This window comes from Halyomorpha halys, unplaced genomic scaffold, assembly GCF_000696795.3.
Source record: "Halyomorpha halys isolate HHAL.00 unplaced genomic scaffold, Hhal_1.1 Scaffold1353.1, whole genome shotgun sequence".
NCBI classification, from domain to species: domain Eukaryota; kingdom Metazoa; phylum Arthropoda; class Insecta; order Hemiptera; family Pentatomidae; genus Halyomorpha; species Halyomorpha halys.
In genome coordinates, this window is record NW_027115991.1 from 1224 (window position 1) to 22190 (window position 20967).

The following is a 20967-nucleotide window of genomic DNA, read 5'->3' on the forward strand; positions in this document are numbered from 1 at the left end:
GCCTCATAAATGCCTGGGGGGAGGTTGTAAGTGAACTTTGCATTATTTTATGCTTGAAAAAAGGCCGGGTGGAACCGGGATTCCACGCTACTACCGCTGCCCCCCCCTCATAAACTTATACTGAACAATAAAAAAAAAATCAAATTATTTACGATAAACTATAGCTCTCGAACATTCAAGTTATGTTGCGCCACTCTTCTACTTTTTTCCTGCAAATCCTAACCCTAACTTGGCATACAATCATTCTATATTTACAGGGTTTTCACCATTTGAGGTCCTCTTTGGGCTTCGAGGACACCAGCGGGACTTTAAGGGTATGGCAGCAAACCGAGAAAAAATACACAACAACCATGTTGCTCGAAGAAAGTTATGGGGAAAGGCCTGGGGAAGAATGGAAAAGGAAAAATCCAGGAGGGTAACTCGGGAGAATTTAAAGGTCACAGATAAGATGGGAGAAATCAAAATCGGGACAATCGTAAATAGGAAGTTGGGATCTAACAGGTGTAAAGAGATACAGCGATACGAGGGTCCATTCAGGGTGATAATTATAAGGGAACACAATATTGTTACAATAGAAAGTATCAGAGAACCCAAAAAGAGGAGAACTGTCCATATTAAAGAATTAAAACTTCCGGCAATGACAATATAAAAACTGAAATGTTATCTAACTAGATTGTATTACAGAAAATTTAGTTCCTTATTCTATTTATTGTTTTGTTTTAAGATTGTTATTGATTTTTGTAAATATTGTCTCTTTCATGCTATGTTTTTGTTTTTTGTAAATAATTTCTTTTTCATTCTAACTTGTTCTATTATTAGGTTTAAATTATGTATTTAGCGTTTATTAAGGGAACTTGTGAGTTTTTCAATGATATGTATATAGGATTTGTTTTTATTGTAAATATTTTTTCTTTATTGTTCTTGTTTTCTATGTTATTATATTATATAGTATTATTTTATGAGGATTGTTCGTAAACACTTGGGGGGGGGGCAGTTATGGTCTGAGTCAGCTGATTGAAGGTTTAAGAGATGTAGCGAACACGATAAAGTTAGTATTTTATAGCAGTTCAAGCCTGGTAGATCTTATTACTTCTTCTCTTTTTTGACATTTTACTTTCGCCAATACTTAACTTTTTATATGTATATATATGCATAATGATTTGCCAATAGTTGTAAGATTTTTGTTAAGTAAATTAAATGAAATTCTGAATTTTTTAATTTCTGCTTTTAGTTCATTTATCAATTTAGAGTAATAAGTATTTCTGTTGGATATCTAGTCCTATGCCAAATAGAAATATGCTGAGGCAAGTTTAGTCTGTAGAATGTTATGTTGACTGGTCTGTTGAGTAGGCCTGTTAATTGTACTTTTTCATGGATATAAGCTAATTTTTAAAAATAATTTATTGTTATAATATAATCCTATATTTATGTTTGTATATTTAAAGAATTTGTTTTTCTGTTCAAAGGAGATGCCCAGAAACATTGATAATGTCCAACCTAATACTCCAGAAGAACGTTCCAGAGTCAAGACACCAACAGACTCTGTTGCAACTAAACCTGTAAGTCAATTTAGGAAACAGTTTCTTCAAGCTAATAGTCATATTTCCCATATTCTTAAAAATGAAAGGCATTGTTTTGAAAACCCATTCAACCCATTATGCCATCTTAGTGAAATTATTGAATCTATAGAATCAGCTGACATAGAACTCAGACATTTGTAGGCCATAGGATTGAGCACAGTTATTGTAGGTAAGGCCCAAGGTACAGGTACCCCTCAGCCCTAAGTGGGCCAAAAACAGATATTATAAATACAGATTTCATTTTTTACCTTATTTTTAAATGCGAGTTTCAACTTATCTTTGACACCGGGGAAATATCAAAGGAGATAGACCTAACAAACCAAATGAAGTGTTCTTAAAGATTCTATAGATCCAGAACCATCTGCGGACCTTGAAGAACCACATGCTATGCAATGTAGTCCATCTTATGACAGAATATGGCGGATCAAGCCTGGTAGGTGGATAATTATCCCTGGTTCGAGGCAGCACAAGCACAAATACTCGTATGGAATAGAACCGAAGACAGTTACCTTGGTCGGAACCGATGTCAGATGAGTTCCTGACTGGATAATACCAGGGAGTGCTAGAGATCAATATAAAGGCTCCTGAACTGTATGAGACTGTTTTCCTCAGCCGTTGTGAAGGCAACATATTTACAGACTCTGAATCGTAGTATAATCTGGCAACCTAGATAATCTGGCAATATGGAGCCTCCCATCACTGGACCAATGCGCTGTATAAAGTATAATTGATTCAAAAGCAAGTAATGCAGCACTGTGTTAGATACTCTAATAGTTACAGAAAAGATAGAGGTCGTTCGTAACAGAGGGAGTTGGGTCATCATTTTAACATTCTCTAATCTGTAGTGGAGCTGGTACGATTGTGGCTTGGAGGTTGAATTTTATTTTTTGGTGACTCCACGGAATGAAAACTTGATCCCTTCCACTCTGGTTAGAATTGGTTGTTTACCTGTAGGACCATGTTAGACCTATGAAGAACATGTTTTATACATGTCTGGTAAAATTGACATCACTTAAAAGGCCAGGTAGATGTTCTCGTAACAGACCCAGATGTATGTACTTTGACTGCATTTGAAAACTGAAGGCTGTACGAGAATGCACCATATGAGATGACATGGTAAGGTACAAAGATTGTGTCATAGATAGATTGGGACTATAACTGCACACTTAAGAGCACTTAGAAGTTACAACAAGAACAACTCATTTTTATTACCCTGTGTGATAAAGGAAATTAAAATAAATCTAAGAAGGGAAACATTGAATTTTAGATATTAAATCAGAACAGATGATCACTGATCACCTACTATAACCTCCCAGGAGTGCTATCCCTCCATTATTACCTTATTCAAACCACCATCATTAGACAAATCAAATCAGTATTTCAGCACTCTGGTGTGTTTCTTCCTACCATATTTTCTAAACGACTTGTATTTGCTATTGTCATCTACCATATTCTAATTTAATTTATTAACAGTCATTGTTATGCTTTACCAAAATTTTATTCTGTTAGGCAGTTGATCACAAGGCCCTGATCTGCAGGACCGATTCTGAAGATGAAGATCCAGAACCCACCAAAGTGAGTATATATTTTTTATGTAGAATTGTCTCTTGAATTTAAACATCTCAATGTACTAAGATGAATGTTTTATTTTTGTTTCTTATATTTAACCACTGACAAAGTCTCTCTGATTACGTTTTCATATATTTTTTAAATTGTTTAAAGAGCGGATAATTTGATCACGTACTCAGTTTTTCTAAAGCAAGAATCATTCAATTGAATTTATATATCTGATTATTTTGGACCAGTAAATACCAACTAAAAGTTCAGTTAATAACAAAAGTTGTTTTATATTTAAGTAAAAAATATAAATGACAGAAATCCTGTTTAGTAGGAAAGAAAATCTAAAAGATATGTGCCAACAACTATTCAAGATTTCCTTTAGGGTGAATTATGTTTCATAGATCTAGACAACTGTTATACAGAAACAATGCTTTTGTTTTTAAAGAGTTTGTACCGTAAGAATATTTATGTCTCAAAAAAAAAAATACTAATAAAATTTATATTAACAAGATGTTTATAAATCAGAATAGCACAGAGTATATGGAAAAAGATATTTAAGAAAAACGTAAGGCTCAATATAACATTACATATTGAACAATCTTTCTAATTCAAATCCACCATAAATGTTCTAATGACTACCAAATTTATCGAGTGTCCTACTTCAGCATTATTCATTAGAAGCGTTCATGAAAATTCCCGAGGGCAAAATTGTATATTACATTATAATTAAGTTAAAAACTTATATATGGCACCCCTACGTGGAGTCCCAGGTGTCAGCGCACAGGATAGAGAAGTTGGGTCCCTCTGTTGCCAGAAACACCAGCACATGTGCTGGGGAAATGCCCCAACAACTCCCTCTTTATAACACGCTGACATCATAGAGTGAAATACGAGTTAACGAAGCTCCTAAAAGAAAGAGATTTTGCCTGTTTTGACAAGGTCTACTGCGTAGATACGGATGGATCCACAAGATATGTGGATATTGTTGCTTTCCCTAAGAAGGGGAAGTCAGCAATCATTCTGGATCCCACCGTGAGATATGAAAATAACGACCTTGACCAGGCAAATAAGGTAGATAGGGAAAAGAAGGAAATCTACGATAAATGTATCCCTTTCCTCAAGGAGGTGTTCCGTGAGGGGTTCGGAGAACGAGACTTCAACGTAAGAGGCCTCTGGTTCGGAGCCCGTGGAACGATTCCCAGCACAACTAGGAGCTTCATGGAGGAGCTCGGGGTCGATGTCCAGGACGTGGCTAGGTTGACAGAAAATATAATACTTGACTCCCTGGGAATCATACACCACCAACATGCATGGAAATTAATGAGTATGGGAGTTTATCCAGAAGTGGGATGGCATGCATGCATCGCATATCCTATTTGTTGTTTTAGTTATTATTATTTTTTATTATTTTAAATATTTTAATATTTGTTATATAGGGGAATTTGTTGATCAAATGAAATAGGGGTTGTGAAATAGAAGGGAAAGAAAAAAAAAAAGGAATGAATCGAAAAACTTGTAGTTAGTTTGTAGACTGGTATTAATTGTAAAAGAAAACTGTGGAAGAAAAAAAAAATGTTATCTATCTATTATATTATATCATGTAAAAATATGTAACTTATATCTGTCCAGTCACGGATTGATCAGTATGCTGTGTAATGTAGCAACCCGATGTATTTGGGCAGCATGAATGAGTAAAGTATTTCTTTCTCTCTTGTATTTAATTTACTATCTGATATATGATGTATATAGCTGTTGAATTCTATCAATTTGGCCAGATACGATTTTTTTTTTTATATATATTGGTTCCTCTGTGTTGAACAAACTACTCTTGTGTGAACATATTAAGCAGAATTTGACAGCTGTGTTATTATGAGAGCAGTAATAATTTTACATTAAAAAAAGTACATTATACAAACCACAACTGTTCACTTCTGCTTGCCACTCTCACTCAAGAGATGAACAAACCTGCAACAGATCCATTTCAGTTGAATTTAGATACTAAATTGAATAATCCTGAAATTTTAAAAATATTTTACTGCTTCTTCAGGCAGTTTTCTAATCATCATCTTTCCAGACAAAATGTTGTGGAATTTAGATAAGGTTTTCTTTCTTATAAACGCCATGACAAACTGCTCTAGCCCCAAAGGACGTGTAGCTATCCGACGCTAGAGCGGTGCTGCCATCTAGCATTTTATTTTACAAACAAAATAATAAAACCTATTTTCTATAATTTCCTTGATGAGAAAAGTCGTACAGCCTTTAATGATACATCTTACTAATTCTCTGTCTGTTAGGGATTTACCAAGTTGAGCTATCTCCTGAACTAAATATTGAAACCTCATCAGATAATCATCCAATGTTTCACCACTGTTTTTCCTGATTTTGTTAAGGTCAAACATCAAATTTATCACTTTTTCTTTGGGAACGCCCTCAAACCTTTCTCTTAATTTTTCCCGAACCCTTTTCACACTTTTTTCACCTTTAATTAACAGCAATATATTGTCACTGACCGTTAAAATAATAATAGAGAGTACCTGTTTATTCTGTTTTTTCCAAGATGGGTTTTCTTCAGACAGCGGATCTCTTTCAATAATTTCTTCGTATAGGTCTTTTGCTTTGAAATACGCTTCAATTTTCATCGAGCAGATCCCGTAATTTTCTGCAGCGACCTTTTCAATGTTGAACCCTGTGGCCTCAATGTCCTTTGTGTTTTGATTTCGGCGGTTAGTCCTAAATAAAACCACAAAGCTTGTGTATCCGTTATTATACGTACATTCCTAGCGTCACTTAACCCTTTTACGCACCAAACCACGCTCTGCTACCGAATTGTGGTGGAATTTAGAGAGGGCTTAATAAATGAAGACAATGAAAGTGTTTTCTTTCTAATAGACGCCACGATAGACTGTTCTAGCCCCAAGGGACGCATAGCTATCCCATGCTAGAGCAGTGCCGCCATCTACCGTTTTATTTTACAAACAAAATAATAAAACCTAGTTCTACAACACCAAACACATTGTAAATATCACAAATATAAACAATTTTTATATTATATTTTTAATTAATACCAGATTGGCCTGGTGAGCCTTACATAGTTAATATAACAGTTACATTTTTTTTTTGTTACATTAACAATTGACTATATGCAAAAGACATCCCTAACTATTTACAACGCTATAAATATTGAGTAATTTTGAATCATAAAAAAAATATGTATAGATAAAAAATAAAATAAAATAAATAGATAAAAATAATAATTCTTAAGAAGAGAGAAAAAGAAAATTCAGTAACATAAACAATTATAGATTTAATAAAATAAATAATTTACTTCTTATGGGGAAAAAAAAGAAGAGAAAAAATAGTAGTAATGTCAATAATAGAATAGATAAATATAGAAATTATAACAGAATGTACTGCAGTAGGGCTTTAGTCTTTGTGATGAGGTTAAATTTCTCTTTTTACTATTTTATTAAACTTATTTATTCAAGTGATCTGTATGAATTCTTAACAAACTTATGATTTTGATTCATATGAACTTTTTAACACAAGCTAATATATCACCATAATATAAATTGAAGACTGAGCTTTGTTTGGAATTAAATCCTTTTCTCATTATTGGAAAACTTGTAACTGTACCCAACAACTGATCACTACTTTAGACTGGGAAGTAATAGATAATTAGACCATTTTGATAGAAAAACACAAATATCAGCTATGCATGAAAAAATTATATTCCAGCACTCATTTGTGACTATTCCTAACTTGAATTTTTAAAATATTTTTTTCTAGGACAATTCTTTAACTAGGATAACTCCTATTCACCCTTCTTTAATATTTTCTGATATCTGTATCATTGCAATACTTTTTATATGTTTTTTAGTATACCTTTAGTCATACTATTTACTATTCAGTTATGTATTGAAATTTTTCAATAAATTTAATTTTTATTATATTAATGAACTAGGGAGTTACAGAGAATCAGATAAATTGTCATTAGGGGGGAAAAAAAATTGGTAGTGCAGTAGAAATTGTGTTTATTCAAGAACACACTTATATCTGATAAAGATTATGTAATTCAAAACGTTTCAATTTCTGGGATTTATATTTCCAGTTTCCAAATGTTATTGCTTTAGTTATATCATTTTTTCATAATCAAGATCTTATATTTTTATTTATAATAATTTATAAAATATCATAGCTAATACACCAATGCTCATGAAATGTTATCATCAGGTAATCCTGCAGTTAAAAACAAAATGAATGCTGGCATACAGTACATTAGGTTGTATATTAAGTTTTAGAATTAAATTGCTAATCATTATTAAAAAAAGGCTAAAAATTTAATTTAAAAATAATACTTCATTTTTAACTGGGAAAGGGGAGGATCTTGACTGTGTCTCTAAAATTCTGATGAATTTTTTCTAGTGAATCTAGACCTCAAAACATTGATTCTTGTCAATATCAGGGGTCAATGCTCTCAAGAGTCCCAGTAAAAAATCGTGAAGTTGGATGTGGAAAACACATTTCATTTCATATCTCTTGTTCTGGTTGAGTTAGAAAAATGGCTTTAGTACCAAAATGTTCCAATTAAAAGCATTAAAAAAAAAAAAAAAAAAAATTAGCTGTCTAAATATTTAAGCATTAAGCTACCAATATCATAAAGCTATACTACCAATATCAGAAAGCCTTCATATACCTATTTTCGGTGAAAGTTGTTACTTTTTGCCAAAACCAAGCAAAAACCTGGATTCTCCATTCCAAAAAATAGTTTATTCCAAATGAAAATCAAAAATAAAATGATTTTTTCTAAAAATTCAGCCAAGTCTATTCTACCACCTTTTAGATTCTTCTAAAATTATGTACAATTTTTTTCTGTTTCACTTTTACAGTGCAGAAGCCAGATATTTCACTCAAATCTACACTGTAATATAAGATCTATAAAATTTAGTTGGATATTTTCTGGGATTATTAAAAATACATTTCTGGATATATATAAACTTATATTAATTGATTTTTTATTGATGAATATTAAAAACATTCAAATAGATTTTACAATATAGAATCTTGGCCTGAAAATAAATTTTATATAAAAATCTGTTAAAGTTCAATTTTTCAAATGTATCTTTTTAACGATGAATGGAATATGGTCCGGGTAAAAAAAAAAAAGGTCCCGGGTTTTTGGTAAAAAAAAAACTCAAATAGTAGATAATTATACTATTTTATTGAGCCAACGTTTCGCCCCATGTTGCAGGGCTTCATCAGGGCTATTTTGACGGCAGTCAAAGACATTTGAAATCGGGACATTTTGGGACAAAACTCATTTTTCTATCTTAATCAGAACAAAAGATATAAAATAAAATATGTTATGGACACATCAACTGCTAAATTTTTCCCAGGCCTACTGGGGAGCATTGGCTCTAATATTGGCAGGAGTGCAATATTTTGAGGCCTAGATTCATTCCAAAAAGTTTTATAAAAAGTCTAATAGACACGTGTGGGATCCTTTCTCAGTAGTATCCATTTTTCATATGAAATTTTGTTATTTCAGACATGGATCCAAAAGCTTATACCACAGAGTTTGATGAGATTGCTGAAGCCAACAAAAAGAAGGAGAAAAAGAAAAGTAAATTTACTTTATTTCTACTTTCTCAAACTCAAAAAATAATGTGACAAGAAAAACTGATGATTAATGAGTATAATTGTTTACTAAATTAAAGTTTAAATGATTTTTTACAACAAATCTTATACATTACATAGATAAATAGTTAATATCAAATGCAATCACTTTAAGTGAATAATATAGTTGTTTTTATGAAATTTTCAGAGAAGGGCTTGCCGGGACCAGCTGTATGGGCCTAGTACCTCACACCACCATTGCCAAATACACCTGCCCTATAGGAAAAGATTCTTCTTACCCACTTATACCTATACTAGTTCTGATTCAACATCATCATCAGATGAAGACAACCAAAAACCAAAAAAGAAAAAACCGAGGAAGTTTTAAGAATATCATATGAAAAATAGGAAGTTATTATTAGTCAGTATTTATGCTTCGACAGAGGAGAATATCTTTTTCCTATTTATTTAATTAAATTTAGCACTCTAATTACTTGGAAATGTATCTAGTAAAGTTAGTTCTATTACAATGGATTGATACATGCTTGTTGAAAAATTGCCTACCACTCTAATAATATTTTTTACAATATTCCAATAAATGGATCAGATCCTAGATCAACCTTGCTAATGTACTCAGCTATAATTCATCAGATTGTTGCAGTAATAATCTTGTTAGGTTGAAAGACACAGAATATACAGGATGATTGCAGAAAAGCAGATTAATTTTATCACTAGTCATCTTTTGTCGTTTTAATTTTATCACTAGTCATCCTTTGTCTTCCAATAAATGGATCAGATCCTAGATCAACCTTGCTAATGTACGCAGCTATAATTCATCATATTGTTGCAGTAATAATCTTGTTAGGTTGAAAGACACAGAATATACAGGATGATTGCAGAAAAGCAGATTAATTTTATCACTAGTCATCTTTTGTCGTTTATTAATTATTCAATTGTTCTTGGTTATTAACAACTGTACATCACTTTCTTTATTTTGTATTTTCTTGCCTTTTAATTTCTATTTTAATTGTATTTTTTATTTTCATTTATTAAATTTTGATTCTCTTTCTTGTTTTTATTAATTCTACATCAAATTAGGTATGAGAAAGAATATAGTAGTAAAATGGAACCATATTTGGACCATTTCAACCAGTATGATTTTATATTGCATTATATATTTAATTCCTTTAAAGATTATTTCATGTATTATATGATATAATGTGCCTAATACAAATAGTCATGGTGTATGTAACTATTAAAAAATAAACTGATAAATCTGTCCAGTCACAGCTGATTAATCTCTCTAGTCACAGCTGAGAGTAAAATTTGTATTATTACAACTCTTAAGCAATTAAAAACCATTATATGGAGATCAATATATTGAAAATTAATAAATCTGTATGACCTGTGAAAAATATTTAATTTGCTAACTATTGTGTTCAATTAAGTACTCAGAGAATGACTTGATTAAAAAATTGTACAAATACTCTGGATTATTAAAAGGAAGTACATCAGTCAAAAAGTAGCTATGGATCCTTGAAGCTCTTAACTTAAGTGTCTTTTGAATAATGGATCTGTGAAGCTTGTACAGTTTGCGATAAAGTTAAAAGTTAATCTATGTTCAATTCAGGTCAGTCTTTGTGTTCCGGTTAACCTACGGCAACCGAAAGGTTGAATCGGAAAGACTGCCATGCATATTATTACTGCCATGTGTTGGACCAGTAGCGCCCATGTGGCCAGCATCAAAAGCTTGCCTCCTCCAGCGCTCTTGGTGCCAAGAGAAGCAACCCAGATGAGTGTGAGATAGAAATCTTGTCTCAGCCAGAGAAGCGTCCATCCTTTATTTTTGTTCACTGATCATTAATATCTACATGAATGAGTGGTTCCCAGCAGCAGAGAGAGGAGAGGCTTGGAGATGCGGGGGGAAGAAAGAAGTAAGTCCACATAGCAATAGTTAACATCCACATCATCATCAACCACCTCAATGTTAGCATCTACAATTTCCATAGCCTAGTCATACAAAATTCTACTAACAATCTAATCATAATGTTTTCTTTCGGCCACCCACTACACCATTTGTAACATAAAACAATAGAATTTTATTTTTAATTTAATCATGTTCATTTTCAATTATACAGTCCACTCCAACCCAACCAGCCAACCAAAAGTGAAGTGTGTCTTACAATGCGGTTGAAGGTATACTTCATACACTTTGTATAAGTGAAAGTGAGATGTTGATACATAATAATAGATAAGTGAAGTGCAGCCAGAATATAGCTGTTTATGTAGAACTATTACACCAGCTGAGGACAAGATGTCAGTCACCCATGTAGAGCACATATTTTTTATCATGAATTTTTACTTCTGCTTTTAGTTTTTAATCAATTTCATTTATGTGTAATATTTATTTATTTGAGCTGTTAAGAGCAAATGTGGTGTAAGTCACTCTGTTCTCATACAAATAAATTTTCACTGAAATTTCACTGAAAAATATTATTTACTTAATTCATAGTGCACTAACTTCAAATGATTTATAATTTTTTTCCAAAAACTTGAAAAACACTTAATAAATAAATCAATTTTATTTGGTCCTCTTGATAATTTGAAATAGTAGCAACGGCATCTTGCTTTTCAGTATTTTATAATTTGAAGTCAGGTCTCTCACCCTCAATAATTTGAAGTCCCTTAGCTCTCGACATGCATGTACTTGTTATGTTTACATACAAAATGAGGTGATTGAGTTTGCAGTTTGCTTTCAAACTGTAAATTATAAAATTCAATACTTAATCGTAAAATTCAAAGCATGTTTTTGAATCTGTGAAATAGAAATGAGCTCTAGAAAGAATAAATTTCCCCTATAACCCCTTCGAAAAGTGTTAGTTAAGAAAATGGCAAAAACAAAATCAACAATTTCTATCTCATTCAGTTTAAAATTATTTCAGTTATTAATATGAGTTAAAAAGAATTGTTCAATTAATTAAATGTTTTTCAACAAGATAGTGATGCAATTTTCAATCGATAAGAATTCAATAGGAGAAATAATTTTTTTTTTCTGAGACACACTTCTGAGCAACACTACTCTTCAAAGAAGATTTGAATCTATCTTAATAAATGTGGTAAGTAAGAGTACTTCTCTTCTGTTGTTAGTTGAATCATAAAATGTTTAATAATTTTCAATATTAGCAATTTCTCTAACTATTCATAGCTGTGTATCAGTAGTCCACTGCTTCTTTATTATTAAAAGCTTATGCAGATCAAAATATATTAGGAAATTTTGGATTCAAGACCAGATTGCAGTTATTTAGAGTCAACCCTACATACTAATTAATGTTTTTTAATTCCAATTACTTACATTATTCATCAAGGTTTTTAGTGCATTAAATTTCATTTACTCAATATAATAAATTGTCTATATAATACATTAGTTTTTTTTATCATTGTTTCAGTTCTGATCCAAATTCTTCTTCTTCTTTCTGTCCCTCCTTAATGACTTTCAGCGTGGAGGTGCCTCTGTCCAGGCAAACTAAGCCTCTTGATCCCGAGCCAGCACCCTCATGGCATCCCACTGTTTCCCCTCTTTTCTCTACCACTTTGGAGATGTAGTCCTTCCATTGTATTTTGGGTCTCCGTCTTAGGCGTTTTCCTGCGTTTCCTCAAAATATTTTCTTGGATCCCTGTCTTCACTCATCTGACAGATGATGTCCAAACCATCTGAGTTGTCTGTTTTCAATGGCATCCTTTATAAAGGCAGTTCCAACATCCTCTCTTGTCCTCTCATTCTGCATGCGATCCCTCCTAGTTTGGCCTCTCTTTCCTCGTTCCCATGATTTATCAATGATTGTTTTGAGAGAAAATATGTGATTCTGGGTCTGGTGTTGAGCTCCACTAGCTCTCTCAGCTTCTTTTCTAATATTGAAGTATAGAGCTTGTACACAACCTGAGATAGACAGATAGATCTATAGTTCTCATATTAATTATCATTGCCCTTTTTGTGAATCGGGACATTTATATTGTATTCCCATTCCTTAGGGAGAGCTTTTTCAGTAAGTAACCTCTAAAAAAGGTACTACAATGCTTTTAATAATTATGTACCACCATATTTGATGAATTCAGGAAAGATACCATCTCTTCCTGCTCCTTTCTCGAGTCTTAATCTCTCCATTGCTGCTTCCACCTCTTTCTCCTATATCACCTCATCATATTCTCCCCATATATGTTCTCTAATCATTCTCTCCTCAGCATTTCCAGAAAAAACCTCCCTATAGTAGCGTCTTCATCTTTCTAAAGTACCCAGGTCCCCGGTAATCAATCTGCCTCCCTCGTCCTTTACATTTCGTATTGGTTTGCTTGTCTTTCCTTTCATTGCCTTAATTTTTTCCCAGAAAACTTTGGTGTTTTCATGATAGTTACTCTGCAGATTTTGACTAAATTCCTCCCAGCTCTTTCTTTTTTCCACTCTCACTACTAGCTTGGATTCGTTTTTCCTTCTTCCATACAGTTCCCAATTGGATGGAGTCTTGTGACTATGGTACTCCTTCCATGCTGCCTTCTTTCTCGCCACTGATTCCTTCACCCTATCATTCCACCACCTCGAATTTTTACGTGTAGGTGAAATATTTATAATCCCATAAGTAGAAGTAGCAACCTCTAGTATGACTTTCTTTCTTACTGAACATATTTTTTCTACACCTCCATCCATGCTGGTTTCCTGGAGTTTTGAATCCCATAGGTTTGAGTATTCCGCTCTTTTTCTGAGCTTGATAGCATTGATTTTCTGGTTGCTTCTTCCTATGGGGAAAATTTGAGTATCTCTGACTAACAGGAGGTGATCTGAGTCAATTTCTGCACCCCTAATCACTTTAATATCAGTAAATAACTTTCTTATCCTTCGAATATAGATGTAGTAATCGATTATACTATTTACTTTCCTTTCTTCAGTGGAAAAAGTTATTGTATTAATTTGTCTGTGTGGAAAGAATAAATTCAACACATAAATTTATCAGTCTTTGCCCATTTCTATCCTTAGTGCGCTCACCATCATGTTTTTCCATAGCTCCATGTACTTTGACGTAGTCACTCCCAGTCCTACCATTAAAATCACCCATGATGATTACTTAACTGTTCTCGTCCTGGCTTTTAATAACTTCCCTTTCTAACTTAGCATAAAACTGTTCTTTATCCAAAGCAATAGCTTCTTCGGTGGGCGCATACACCTGAATAATGGCCACTTTTCCTATATATAATTCCAGGTTTGCCGTAATTATTCTAAAAGATACTGGATCCCAATTTTCTACTTTTTGCAAAGATGCTGTCCCTCATAATAAATCGAACACCTCATCCTCATTCCTGCAGTAACACCAGAATAGATGCGAACATGTTGTTTATCTGAATAAACCTCTTCATGACCTTTTTTCCTCATTTCGCTAATACCTAGTAGATCTATCCTATAAGACTTCATCTCCTTCACCAATTACACCTCCTTTCCAGTCAATGTTTTAATATTCCATGTTCCGAATCTTATGTCCTTCTGAATGCAGTGTTGTAACAAATGGGTCCGTCCAAGTTCGCTCAGGTAGACAGGTTCCACCAAGGGCTGATCCAAATTCAAGGTATATTATATCTATCAGGTTGGATAGAGTTATTTATATTCCAGGGAATGAAGCCCTTTCAAAACACAAAACGTGGGGTAATTCTGATTTTTGGGTATGCTGTTTAGGTTTGGATCGATATTTAAAAACTAAAATCAAGATGAAGCTTCTTAAATGCGGTTTGACTCAGTTAAAGTGTAATGATATTTTTCTTAGAAATAGCAATTTCCATAATATTTGATAAAATACATTTACAAAATGGTGATTTATCGTGAGAACAAAAATTCTGTTTTTTAATAAACTGTAAATAATGAGCAAAGCTCTAGATTCTAATTTAGAAAATTTAATTTGTTTTAAATAAGTTATGGATGTTTTTGTGTGGTAAATATTTTACAAGAAAAGTAAATTGAAAAATTGAAGAAAAAAAACATAATGGTTTATGGTGAAAACCTAGCATCAAAAGTAATATTCAGTACTGAGAAATATCAAAAATTATTAAAAACTTCTGTAATTACTCTAATTTTCCTACAAAGTAATAAAACAGATCTTGGAAATTATAAACTGATCTCATTAATCTCAAACATAGCAACAATTATCAAAAAATGTGTCAAGAAACAGATTTGTCCTTGACCTCATACCAACCAAATTCTCAAAATTCCATATAAACCTTTTCAACCATCCTAATCCTTAGGTTCAAACCTTATCTAGTTCCACCCCCTAGAAGGTTGAAACAGCAGTGGCCAAGAGACTTATTAAAATAAAAATGGACAATTAGAGTTCTGGCAATGTAGAGTGGGCTCAGGGATCCTCAGGTCGATTGTGTAAATATTGTATATTAGAGTGTAAATGTGACTAGAGACTATATTATTTTATCATTATGTTATTTTATTTTTCATACACATAGTTTGATTATGTTAATTTTGTTTATTCTTCTGTTTGTATATATTTTAAGGGAGTTATCATGAGAATTATCATGAGGCCCGCAAATATCTCAATTTATAAGTTCTCTAGGAGCTCTTACCCTAGAATATGTGCCAAATTTCAGCCGATGGGCTTAACCAAATATACAACCCTCAGAATTTGTTCTCCAATTGAAGCTAAGCCCCCAATGTATTAAAAATCTTTTCTCTAACCTGTCTTATATTCCAATGCCCAAATTGCTCATGACATATGATATAGCTGCTATAAATTTTCTCGTGACATTAAATAGACTAAATTTTAGGGACACATGCCCTTACACAATGCTTGTACAGCCCCTCAAATTTCTGTCTCATTCTCAATAATTTTGTTCCCCATTTATTCTGAAATAAAGATCTTGGGCTGCCAAGAGAGAAAATAAATTCTTAAATATTTTTGGAACCAACAGAACATCACTTAATAAGATTTTTATCCATTTATTTTGAACCATTAATTCTATAACTGTACCACCTTTCCCTAAAGCTTCAGTAAAACCACCATTTGCAGTAATGAAAGTATGTGGGACAGAGAACTTCACAAAGTTTTCAAAAATATTCTCTCTGAACGTTACATAATTGGTTGCGCCATTATATACATACTAACTATTTCTACCTGTGTGCTGGTCATTGACTTTAGAGAGTGGTATAATGGACATGTCAACACCAACAGCTGAATTACCAGAATTACTACCATAGCCTTTAAATGGCTTCAAATCAGTCAACCACTTAGGTGGTACAATGTACAATGTGTTCAAACTTGCTACAATAATGTACCTGGTCTGACCCTTACTTGCTGTCAACTCCTTCAAAGATTCTTTATTTAAATCTAATTTTGTCGACAATAGGAATGCTTTGTGCTCATAGACATTACTGTCATTTAAGCTGGAAAATTTTTTTTTCAAAGGCACAATGCTAAGTCGTTAAATATTCAATATTTTGCTGTCTTATTCATTAATAGCCAACTAGATATAAATCCAAAATATTTAGGAGGTTTTTAAAGTTCATAAACAAAAGTTTTTAATAGTTATGTTTTAAGAAGTTGATTATTTTGTCTTGAACTTTAGATGAGGGCAGACAATTCTCCCCATGCATTTTTTTTTTTTAATTATAATAAAATTTATCCCCGGGGTTCCAAAAAATGGGATAATTGCAGTAATACCTCAGGAGGGTAAGGCAATCGTTTTGAGATATTTCCATTTGACTTAAAAAGTAAAATGTTAAAAGAAGGTAATAAAGGAGCAAAATTTAAATCAAGTAAAACTCTTTTAACATATCTCAATAACTTTGCATGTGATAGATAAATAAAGTGCCAACTGGAGAAGATTAACATAAAGGAGAGGGGATGGCTCATTAGGTTCATGAGTACCCCACTACAAATCCTGTAATTGTTTAAATTCAAAATATCTAGAACTAAATAAATTACTATTGTAAAGTTTCATGCTGAAATATGGCAAAATTTTAAACCCATGTCTTGTCTACATGAACTTTGAATGTATTGCAGGGATTGAAAACAAAAATTATTTTATATATTTGACCATAAAAATTGATATATAAGATGGTCATGGTTGCGGTCAAAAGAGAAACAAAAATAGTTGTAAACTATTTTTGTTTCTGTTTTGACCTCAACCCTGACCATCTTCTTATATATAAAAATTATTTTAAATTTTGAAATATGAGAAACTATAAATATAATCTGCAAGGATCATAATTTAGGAGGTGATGAGACAGAGGGGAAGGTCATACTTTTATTTTAAATATACTACAGTTTACAATAAGTTTCACAAGCAGAATCAAGAAGGTAGACTTGTATGATTAAACAATTTTTTTTTTTCATCATTTAATTTCCATTGCCAACGAATGTCTTGTTTATGTTTCTCTACACCATTAGTTCTAATAACAAATACCTATAACTCTAGATAAGTTTTATTGACTCCGATTTAATATTAGTTTTTAAGCTATATCAAACTTTCTGTTTGAATTGAACATTACTTAGCACTAGAGGGCCCGCGTAGGTCCGAGTTGCCTGGCACTAAGGCCGGCTGTGTATGTAATAAAATTCGATTCTCGAAATTTATAAAGAAATAATATCGAGCCTGAAAGACATTTTACTGATGATAATTCGTAAGAACTTCATGATTTAATTGAACCTTACTTGAATAAAGAATTAGCTCAGTGTATTAATAATTTAAGTAAACAATATTCATCTTCTGGGATTGCTGGCAAAAACCATCTCTTCTACGATAGTGGCCTTTTTTCGTTTATTTTCAACAAACATTATGAGATAACTAAACTGCCAAACTGTAAGTTATAGTAGGAAGAATGGAATCGAAAAAAGCTTCATTTTTATACGTTTTCCCCATTATTTTTAGAGATAAGTATATACTTATTTATTATGTTATATAACGAATAATTTTTTTTTTATCGAAGAATCGACATATATCCAACTTATTCCTTCAGAGGTGTGGTTGTGATCCGTGGAGATGTCAACTCGAAAATGTTACCTGCCTAATTATAGTATGTTTCCAGAAAGAAATCATTTGTCTAATAAGTTCATTATTTTTTTCTTGGGTCCCAAAAATCTAGGGGGACGCCGCGGCTCCCCTCTGCCTACGCCATTGACTGCCGTTGTTATCGATACTTTAAAATTGTAAACTTTCTCCATTATTTATTAAATATAATCTTTATTGATATTTTTACGCAGATAATTATTCATTTATTTAATTGTTGTTAAGTAATTTTTTTTTTAATGACGCATTGAACGAACGATTCTTCATTCTTTGAACCGAATTCGTTATATTAGTGGTATTATTATTATAATTCATACGAGTTATATTATTACAATTCAAGTTTTACAAGAATATTTAGCTATAATGTTTTTTATTTTAAAAATATTTATTATCAGCCATAAATAAGATTTTTTTTTTAAATTAGGACATTCGAATATAATATGAACTGATTAGAACAGCCAATGGGCGTGGGCTTGAGTCATCTTGCTTTTTTAAGCATTTGTTTTTGGTTCATTATTGTTTACAGAATTATTTATCAGGAGATAATTTTTTTAAAGGTAAATTATAAGCATAATATTAATTACATTTAATAATCTAACACTGTATAACAATGGTGTAGCTAGAAATAAGGTATGAATAGTCACTGCTAATGTAGAAACTTGTAGTAAAAATATTGGGAGTCCATTGGAATAATAATCTCATATCATCACATCTAATATTCAGTGAGAATCTCTTAACCCAGTAATCTTAAATTTATTTCATGAACTAAAAATATTAATGATGAAATTTTATGCATTATCCCCCTTCTTAAACAGTACAGTAATTTTTATTACGAATAATTATTTGCAAATATTTTCCAAAGTTCTAGGTCCTGCTAATATTAAAAAGGCTCGAGCTTATCAATTTTAGCAGCTTCCAACATGGAGGAAGAGGACCAGATTACTGCCGATACAGTAAGTAAATATTTACTTCCTATCTGATTGTACATTACACTTTTTATAATATAAGTAAAATAGTGTTTCCTAACAACATATTCATTAATTTTCTTATTATTGCATTAAGATATAGTAGAGTTTATACATAACTAACCATATAGTTAATTAAAATACTAGTCGTATCAGTATTATTGCTTTAGCTCAGTGCTCAAATCTTTCAAGTAATTCTCTCAATTTTATCTTTATTATTTTTGTATGGAGTTTTAATTATATAAAAATACTAATTAACAGATAAATAATAATTCATTAATATAGAAATAATAATTACTTGATCTGAATTACCCACATAGTTGTACCTTGTTTTGCAGGTTGCTACCCAAACTGACTCACCACATAAGGAAATATCCTCCACAATTAGCGGACCTAGAACAAGAACTGCAAGTAAATATTATTACTGTTCCTAGCTAATATTCCAGATCATTGAGGAGGTGTGCTTCTCTCTAAGTTTTCTTATTGATGAGCTATTATTTTGTCATATACCTATATATTTCTATGTAATATTTCTGATTGTCACATAATTTTGCACAGAGCCCTTTGAAATTCTATTCTTCAGATGTATTTGCAATCAGTAATTATTTCATATCAATTTGATTAACATTATTATTTTTTCTACTGTGTTTACAGGTGGCAACACAGGTAGACTTGCCGTTGCTACCAAAGGAGTTGATAAAGCTACCAGGAATACAAAAATTATTGCGTGAATACAAGGCTAAACGAGTAAGAGCTTACTTTAGTTTTTGTTGAAACTTAATTAGCTTCTAGAAGATTAAAATAATTGTATTATATTATAATCTTGATTATAAATATTGAATTATATTAAAGTATTCAGTAACATTTTCTGTTTCAGACTAATATTAGCACAGCTAATAATGGTATAGAATATCAAATATCAATAATAACCTGTCAAATATTTAAATTTTTTAAAACTTTCTTTGTGTCCAATATACTATGTATACATAGCTATATACATAGCTACTTACTAATTTACCACCAAGCACTCATATCAGATACATTAATACTTATGAGGCAAATTACGAAACTTTGTTGTTCTTTTCACAAAAGATATAATTTAGTTTATAACATATAGTTAGTTATAGAGGTGCTTAACCTCCGAGTATTACTGTATATACTGATTAAACTTCTATGAATGAAATTATTAGACTATTTTTTAAGCCTTTATTTCTGATTCAAATAGGAAAGAAAGAGATCACTAAAAATTGATACTCTAAAAAGTCCTGAAGTACCTCTCGAATCTCCTACAACATCAATGGTAAGTCAATATCCATACATAAAAGCAAATGTTTTATGTTTATATATATAGTAAATTTGAAATTCTGAATTTTATAATTCATGTTTTTAGTTCAATTGTCAATTTGGTGTAATAAGTGTTTCTGATGGATATCTATCTTTTAATAAGATATTAATATGCTGAGGCAAGTTAGTCTGTTAAGTGTTATTAATTTTACTAGTTGTCGGGTATTGTCATTTATATTGATGCTGTAAGTTTTTATATAGCTCCTTTGATGTCATGTTTTGTCTTTAATGTAATTTTTAAGTCTAGTTTATTTTCCACATCATATCTATATTTGTCCAACTTATCCTGTAATCAATGAAGGGAAGGGCTTCAGAACAATAGTTTAATGTACATGGCAGAGCTGAACTATAATCTGATGAAAGATCATCCAGGGATTTGATAATGGCTTGGGAGAAGGATATCTGGGAGATGATCAATACATCCAGAATATCTAGTGTTTTTTGATGGATATAAGATAATTTGTTTAAATAATTTACTGTTATAATATAATCCTATTTTTATATTTATATATTTAAAGATTTTATTTTTATTTTCATAGGAGTGGTTCACAAGAATCAAACTGATACTCTAGGAGAGCTCCCCACAATCAATACTCCTTCAACTAAAACTGTAAGTCAATTTAGGAAACAGTCTTCATACCAATAATTATATTTGCCATATTCTTAAAAATAAAAGGCATTGTCTAGAAAACTCATTTCTTATATATATGCCAGCTGATCATTTATTGAGGTTATTGTGGAGTGGAGGTATTTGAAGCTGCTTACTTTAGAAAAAAATTTGCCATTCACACAAAGTACATTGTTAGGTTGGATTTTTTAGCTTACAATCATAAACTTTGTTTTATCTTATATAT

The 20967-nt window shown here is 31.7% G+C and overlaps 1 protein-coding gene across 1 annotated transcript; it reads left to right on the top strand.

Annotated features, from left to right (window-relative positions):
* Positions 1-1466: 1466 nt before the first annotated feature.
* Positions 1467-9684, top strand: LOC136797150 (uncharacterized; the record flags this gene model as incomplete). The annotated part of the gene is given in 4 exon segments (XM_067052927.1): positions 1467-1559; positions 3090-3155; positions 8686-8760; positions 8962-9684. Coding segments are annotated over 4 exon segments (414 nt in total), but the record flags the coding sequence as incomplete, so codon positions are not given.
* Between the last annotated feature and the right edge of the window lie 11283 nt (positions 9685-20967).